This window comes from Limulus polyphemus, unplaced genomic scaffold, assembly GCF_000517525.1.
Source record: "Limulus polyphemus unplaced genomic scaffold, Limulus_polyphemus-2.1.2 Scaffold3095, whole genome shotgun sequence".
Lineage (NCBI taxonomy): Eukaryota > Metazoa > Arthropoda > Merostomata > Xiphosura > Limulidae > Limulus > Limulus polyphemus.
In genome coordinates this window covers 122,836-131,761 of record NW_013668705.1, presented here as the reverse complement: position 1 = coordinate 131,761, position 8,926 = coordinate 122,836, and the positions used below count along the sequence as shown (strand labels likewise).

At 30.2% G+C, this 8,926-nt stretch overlaps 1 protein-coding gene across 1 annotated transcript in view; it reads left to right on the top strand.

Annotated features, from left to right (window-relative positions):
• LOC106468642 (MAP kinase-activating death domain protein-like) overlaps positions 1–8,926 on the top strand; it is a 138,202-nt gene that overhangs the window by 9,931 nt on the left and 119,345 nt on the right. Inside the window, exons 3-4 of the mRNA XM_022396995.1 lie at positions 2,049–2,871; positions 3,887–4,028. Of these exons, the coding sequence (XP_022252703.1) occupies positions 2,222–2,871; positions 3,887–4,028 (792 nt within the window). The 5' untranslated portion in view covers positions 2,049–2,221. The remainder of the gene's footprint in view (positions 1–2,048; positions 2,872–3,886; positions 4,029–8,926) is intronic.

The following is an 8,926-nucleotide window of genomic DNA, read 5'->3' as shown; positions in this document are numbered from 1 at the left end:
GCACAAAGGATCACATATAAAGTGTAATAAACTTAAAATAAGACCTAAAACTCGAGTGATTTCGAATATTTGAATATTCTTCTTCAGGAGAACAAAGGGTGACCTTTAGCCTGTGCAATGCAATATATAGGAGGACGTGTGACGTCATGTAAACCAGAAGTCCCAGTTCAATTGAATCTGGTGACCAGCCAATCCCAACTCAAGCAGTTAAGTCTCCCGGAAGGAAGCATTTGTTTGTAGAGAGAAAAAAAACAAAAAATTATTATTAATTTTCATTATGTATGAAACTTTTGACTGATAGAGAAAAATAAATACATAGGAAGATGAGAGCTTGAGAAAATAATAATGTAAATTGATACCTGAAATAATAATGTAGAGAAATAGAAGCATGAATAAAAATGTGAATAATAATAATAATAAAACTTTACAAGCTTAATGACAAGTTATTCAGAATTTTTTTAGAGATGCTCGAAGGTCAACAATCCCAGGATCAAGATTGATGACATTCAGTGTTACAGTATTTAACAGTGCTATCCAGTAAGCTTCTTTAATTTCCCTGTTTCTGTTTGATGTAAAATTTGTCTATACACCTATACATGTACATTTGAATGGGGTATAAAAGACTGGAGCAAATGAGAAAAAATCAAACCAATGCTTAGATGGCCAAAGGAAGAAATCCTGGCAGTCGAGTAATAGCTATAAGTGTGGGTGGAGATAAGTATTATTGGAAATACCTTTTCAATTTAGGAAAATGTTAACTTTCTACATGTTTATAAGAATGAGATTTTTATAGGTAGTTAGTGGATTATATTTTAATTGTTGGTGCTCGCCAGTCAAGTCGAAACCATGTTGTTCAGAATCCAGAATTTTCACATCAATACCTTGTAGAAGATAATGAAGACTTCTCTTCCACCAGATATTGTATCCTTCTGTCAACCAGAAGATTCTGTGATTGTTGGATCCAAGAGGATTAGCCTGCAAGAGTCCAATTCATTTGTTTTTACTCTAATAGAGAAAGACACTAGTAGAGTATAATATGGTATTTCTGTGAATTTCTATAGACCTGTTGAAAAGTATCAGGGACGAGGAAGAACCTTACAATACAGTGTTGGCCAAAAATCAGAAGAGAGACACTCCTCTGCAGAGAAAGGCTTTGATTGAACAACTGATGAGCCTTTTTTAAGAACTCTAAATCCAACTGATTCTGATCAAGACTGAAAGTCTCCTTCTCGAAGAACCTTTAGACATCAACGTGTATACATCATAAACTGCCCCTTTTTTTCCCTGACATCATTGAAAGAACTTTTTGTACTTCAGCATTTATTGACTTTTGTTTTCTACTGACTGACTGTAAATTGTAAAGATAGTTGGTAACCTTGGTGTGCATGAACCCACCAACCCACACACACACACACATAAATATATACACACACACACATATAAGTATATATATACACACACACATATAAGTATATATATATATACACACACAGAATGTTTGCATGAGAGCTGACTATTTTACTTTCTATTGAATAAGTAAAACAACCTTATCAACTTGCATTCTGAGTTCCTGTTTTTGTAATTGTATGACCTATACCATTTTTGTTAGAATATGCATATATTTGAAACATATTTTGTTTGTTCATATCAGAACTTGCTTCTAGCAATGTATAAAGTTACTTGACCATGTACATTTTTTTAATCTTTAGGAATGTGATGATCCTATGATTGTATAGGCATTTATTTAATGGTTAAACACTTATTTGAAATAAACCTTGCATGAAACTGTTTTTTTTTTTTGTGTGTATTAGCAATGTATTTACGTTTGATCTAGTCAAGTATGTCAGTCACAGAAAAATTTTAGTTTGTGTTGTGATGTACATTATGCATCATACAAGTTTTTTGGTATTGTTTATGAAATTATCCAGTTTAATGATGGATTACGAAAAACTCAAATGTTTTTAAATATTATGTTTTCGTGTATTGATTCTATAAAGAACTCAATTTTAATGTAAATTTTAAAATATTTTTATTTTGGACATTTTTAGAGCCTGAAGCTATGAACACATCATGGAAGCTGCCTATCTGAAGATGAGCTTTTGCCATTCTGATAAACAAAATATAAAAGAACATTATTCAAGAATATGTATATTTAGATAATTAACAATGTGAGAATAAATAGTTAATAGTATATAGCAATTTTACATATCAATCTTATGCCATGGCAGATGTTATGAAAAAGTACTTTTGTCCAAGGTTAGTGGATTATATTGTAATTGTTGGTGCTCGCCAGTCAAGCCGAAACCATGTTGTTCAGAATCCAGAATTGTTACGTCGGTACCCTGCAGAAGATCATGAAGATTCTCCTCTTCCACCAGATGTTGTATTCTTCTGTCAACCAGAAGGTTGTATGAGTGTTGGACCCAAGAGGATCAGCTTGCGAGAGTCCAATTCTTTTGTTTTTACTCTTACAGAGAAAGACACTAGTAGAGTACGATATGGTATTTGTGTTAATTTCTATAGACCTGTTGAAAAGCATCAGGGACAAGGAAGAACCTTACGATACAGTGTTGGCCAAAAATCAGAAGAGAGACATTCCTCTGCAGAGAAAGGCTTCGATGGAACAAGTGATGGGACTTTTTCAAGAACTCTAAATCCAACTGATTCTGATCAAGACTCGAAGTCTCCTTCTCCAAGAACCTTTAGACATCAACATGTACGTAGTCACTCCCTCACATCACTATGTATCATAAGCCATCATCCATTTTTTTCTACATTCCGTGAATGTCTTCTCATATTACGAAAGCTCATTGATGCATCCAGTGAGTGTACATCAGCTAAACATATTGGAGGATCTAGACAAACAAATAGGTATTGTATGAGTTTTTTTATTTTTATACCTTTTAATAATTAGCTAGGTATCCTGTACTTGATATTTAATAGTGACTATGATATAACCATTGTATTTATATTATTCTATATTTTATGGAACAAAAAATAATTCACTGTTATGATTTGTGATGAGATGTTATTTCAGTGCCAAATTTCATAAGATCATTGAAAGTTCTAATATAATTTTTTACAAGATATTTATCAAGAAAATAACATCCCACTAATTAATTGAGAGTTTCTTTTGTATTAATTTTGGGTTTACTATTCTTTGCGAAGTTACTTAATTGATTATCAAATGCTATTTCAGTTGGTGTATATTTTTATGAAGTTTTGCATTTAGATTTAATTGTATTATTTCTCCTTAAATTCTGCTTGGACATTGTGTTTTTAGGTATAAACTATAAAAAATTTAATCACATAAATGCCTTATTATAAGCTACTTGTAAGCTCAATATGGCTGTTTTTTTATCTATTATTAATGTTAACTTTAATCTTATTTAAAATTAATTTTTACTTTATTTAGTTTTGCATAATTGTTTTCTTTACAGATACTTTAAGTATAATTGTATGTGTATCACATTTATATAGGTAAATTCATAAGTGTGCGCATCGAGTATTTAGCAAGTTACTTGAATTATGAAGTACTGAAAGTTGTTATAATGTTTTCTTAGTAAAGAGGTTTATGAGCTGATAAATGTAATCATTTACTTCTTAATTACCTATCTTTTGATTAGGAAATTGTTAACATTTTTACTGAATGTAAATTTATGAAAGTTTAGCAAGCTATTTTATAATTTTAAAGGAATTATAAATTGAATTTTAGTAGAAATCAAGCCAACTTGATCTCAGTGCTGTTTTGTAGTTATTTTACTTAATTCAGTGCACCTACATCAGGCTTTTGAAAACATAATATTTTTATTTGTTATGTTCTTTTCATATATAAGTTTAAATTTATATCTATACTGTTTATGATACATTGTTTTATTCTTCTTAGGGAGACACTATGGTCAGTTTTGATAGGAAGGGTAACAGATAACACCCCAGTTAATATTCTGCATGATGTACGAGAAATAGAGATGTGGATGTTCAGGTTGCTTTCTGCTCCAGTACCTGTCCCTTCCAAGACAAGAGTAGAAGTATGTTTTCAAATTTAGAGGAAGCTCTAGATACATTATTTCTCATGCATCATTATAGTGTTTATCATAAACTCCCCACTGTGGTAAAGTAATTAAGAATTACTAAACATATAAAAACCTGTATTTTAGTTAAAGAAATTGGGTTATCTGTATGGATAACCTGTTGGGACTCAGTTAGAGAAAAACTAAAACTCAAGATCTATTTCAATAGGTCTAATAGTTCTTGACATAGGTGCTACAAGAATGGTGCAGTGATAAACCACACCAAACTAATATTCAATGATAAAATGTAATATTACACTGTTAGATTTATTGAACTGTGTAAGTTTAATGGAAGAATTATGATTTAGTTTATATAGCATGAGTGTTATATTTAGTTGTTTTTTTTAGAAAAATAGCTGATCACAGGTTTATTTACACAATTGTTTACAAATCATATGTGATATAGTTCAATTCTTATTAACTTGTGATTGTAACATTATTGTATCATGTTAGTAGAACCTCTGTAGTATTTCTTGTTGTTTTAATTAAGTATTATTACATCATAATATCTAGTAGTTTGTGGAATGTTCTAGATCTCTGTCTGGGTATAAATACATGTTGAAAATTTTGTTTGAGAGATAGATCTGGACTGCATGATTGTGAGTTTAGTAATAAATAGTGTGTAGTGGCAATTTTTAAAGTGAAATTATCACAGATTGTATTGTAAGTATTGCTACAAAATGCCAAGCCTTGTTTTCCTAAAAACAAAATGGCACAAACAATTTGATGAAGAATATGTTTATTCTGAGTTATGCATGATTGAAGGGCACCATTGGTAATAATATAAATTATACTGGACAATGGATGTACAATGAAAGCCTTCAAAGCATCAACAACCTGCATCGAATCTAGACTGCATGATTGTGAGTTTAGGAATAAAGAGCATATAGTGGCAATTTTTAAAGTGAAATTATCACAGATTGTATTGTAATAACAGAGTAGAGAAGAAGAATTTGTCTTGTCAAATTGTGTTGTAAAGTATTTGAACCAGCCTGTGTGGACTTTGATGAAAAAGAGACAGTTATTTATAGTACTGGATACAATGTGATAACTAACAATGTAAGAAACATTTGTATATTCATTTGACTTGTTTTAATATATTATTTTAAAATAAGTGGACTGTGTGCTGTTTGTTTATTGTTGAAATTTATTGCCAACAAGTCACAGACACCTACTGTAAAGAATCCAACCCATACATAAAAACCTGACATACAATTAATTTTATAAATTAAACTCATGATTAACAGTGTGAGTATGAGTATGTCAGTCATAAGAAACATGATTTTAAAAAGTAACGGAGGATATGTTTCTTTACTAAGTAAACCTGCAAGTGTTAGATTATATGAAGGCATGAGGTCCTGTTTTAAGTGTGACCTTGAGGTACAAAAACTACCAAAAAACTGGTATTACAATAGCTAGAACCTTTATTTTGTATTTTTTTAAATTCAGTATTGATTTTATTGTGAATTGTAATAAGAAAACAACATGGATTTAATAATGACCACAGTGGGAATAACGTATTAGTGGTTATCATGCCAAACTGTTGACCTGAGGGTCCATGATTCACATCATGTTGGGGCTGTGGGTACATAGTAAGAGTGGTGTTCAAATCCATTTATTCACTAAGAGGAGCCCAAGAGTTGATGGTAGGTACTGTTGATTAACTGCTTTCTCTTTACTCTATCAGTTTAAAATTGGAGATGGCTAGAGTTGTTAGCCCTTGCAAGTATCAGAAATAAATCAAAGTAATAAATCAATATAAATAAATAAATAAATCAAATGTGGCATGGATAGTAGTTAGACATGGTTCAAACGGCAATAATACAATACAGTTTAATTATAAATAGATATATACTGTTACGAGCTTAAAGCTACTTAGGACAAACTAATGTAGTTTCATGTTACAATTTGAAGTCATTATAGAAAGAAAAAAAGGGTAATTAAGGTTTATTTTGATTTTTTTTTGGTGGTTACGATGTCATTCCAATTGACCGATCCTGTTTTGAGTTAGGTGAAATATAAAGTTTTACTGGAAAAACGTTTGAAATGTATTTAGGAGGTTTTAGTGATCACACAAAAGAAATTTGAGATGAGGAAAAGTATTTTTAATTTTAACATGAAAATTACCTGCACACAGACTATTCAAACAAATAATCAACATATTCATGGACAAATCTTTATTTTAGTTTATCAAAAATACTCCACTAAAAAAATATGATTTTTTGTATGTTAACTGAAAGACTGCCAAATTGTGTGAAGATATAAACTCTATATTGAAATTTAATAGTATTAAATCTATAAAGACTTTAAATTAGTACAAAGATGTCATGTGGTCAGTCAAATCAACTGATTTGGTTTTGAGAGAGTTAAACAAAGTATGGTATATTGTAATAGGTAACAGTTCTTGAACTTACAGATCAGTGGTAAAAGCCATCCACATGTCCCAGGCAACAGAATACAACATAAAGGGGATCTACATTTGGGAAAGGCACAGAATTCATGTACAAAAGTCACTTCCAAGACAGACATATCCATTCAACTGATATGTACTCCAAACAGTTGGAGAATGAAACTGATATTTATGCTATTCTGTATGAAGGCATACTAGTGAAGTTGCAAGATGCAGTGTTTGCTGATTTCTGTGGGATCAGACTGTTGAAATTGGCACTGTAAAACTGTTGTCCTTGTACACTAGCTGGCATAGTTCATAGAGAGTAGTGGTGTGCTTTTGTAATGATATTGAAATGATAGAGCCTTTTGCAATGGAAACTAAGTTGCAGAGCTGTTTTCAGGATGCACCACTGCTAGATAGAACATGATCGAACATGGTGATGTTGACTGTAATGATGTGGTGAGGCTACAAAATAATTTTCATATAATGTACTTAACCTGTGTGTGTGTATGATAAAAAAAAGTAAGTTTAAGAAGCATATGACAGTGTTATAATATCAATGTATGAAAAGTTTTTCTATTTATTACCCATGTGTCACTTATTTCATGTTTCTTTGGAGTGTAATGTCATAGAACTATAGTTATAAGCATTATTTTTAATCCCAAAGATTGGAAAATTAATTGTTTTTATTGTTATTATAAATTTATTTTATTGTAACTATCAGTAGTACTTTCAGACTTCTTAATTTAAACAGGTTCCTAACTCATTGATTTATGTTTAAAATCCATAGATTTGTAATAAACTGAGAAAGTTGAGAAACATGTACTGTAGCAGTGATATTTAAGGGTATTAATAGCTCATTATGTACCATATGTTTCTAATTTGATATTTCTGCTAGCTTTTGGAGAATAATTTATAAAGGTTTGTTTTGTTTATAAGTTAGACATACATTTGTTATTTGAATAAAATAGCACCAATTTAAGAGATAAAATAATGCTAAATTTGAGTTATACTCATGTATATATACTTTTTTTCTCAGCATATAAGAAAAAGAATTGTCATATTTTCTAGATGCATATTTTTTTACACATGATATCAAGAAATTACATCTTATTTAAGGACTAATGATGCTTGGTTGTTCCAGATCTTTCCAAAATGGCACCTTCCTAAAAGTGAAAATTTGTACATGTTAAATAGGTGGAAAATGTCTGGTTTGTAATGTAGTTTGTATGAATGTTACCAAGTTTCTTAAATTCAAGAATAATTTGAATGGTATTCACCTTGCATGTGGACACCCATTTTCTGTTAGATTTCTCTCAAAGCTGCTTATTACAATTGAACAATATTAATGTCATTTAGTAAATTACATAAAAAATTTTAACAAATCATTTGCCTTGCAAAAGTTCTTTATGTGGAGATACTCTTTTTGAAAACTCCACATGATACAATTTGAACTTTAAGTACAGTACATTCAGAAATTTGTCTGATTTGTATCTTAGAAACTACTTTAGTATAATGTTGCACATATTAGGGCCTACTGAAAGGTTATGATATAAACTTAAGAAATTGTTGTAGTCAAAGGAAGAAATTGAAATTAATGTTGCACAATAAAGATAAAATGTGTATGAATTATTCAGAAATCTTTGTAATTAAGTCTAATAAAGAAATATCAATCTCATAATATGTTAATAGGTTTGATAAGGTCATGCAACATAGTCTTCTAGCAGGAAAAATCTACAGCTTTTTTTTGTTTTTTACATGGGAGGGAGAGTCTACATCAGATTGTTCATAAATAGTGAGTAGGTAATAATATATTGTTAAGAATTCTAACAATATTGTGAATTTTATCAGATTAACTCTTTCAGCATGGGCTCGGTCCCTGGGACCAGCCACATAACCATTTTGTGCTTGTTATAATTTTCATGCTATAACTTTTAAGTTAGTAAGTGAATTTTAACGAAATTTGGCAAATTATCAGTAAACATTACAATGCTTTCATACGCAAAATATCTAATTTTTTATTAAGTCTTAAGGATAAAAAACAATGTTTTTCTCATGTTTTTTTTCTTTTCATTTTAAGATTAAAAATACTTTTATGCATCAGAAAATTTTGAAATTGGACTTGCAAAATCTTTATAATGTCCAGATAGTTATCAAGAGTTTCCTAAGAAAAAACTTTATATTTTATCTGTTATTTTCAGTAATTAATCTCTGTATGGGTTTGAACAAAAAATTAGGAAATAAATATAAATTATGCCTCTTTCATTCTAGAATGAACACAAATTATAACACAAGAACATAAATATTTAGGCTCAATAGCTTAAACCTCATAACATTATATATTTATTATATTGACCTTTCAGCTGTGCCTGGCTAGCAATACAGAAGTTACAATGACGCATATCAAAGAAGATAAAACTGACCTTTGGTCTGTGCAAAGTAACTTGTCTTGGCTGTGTTTTAG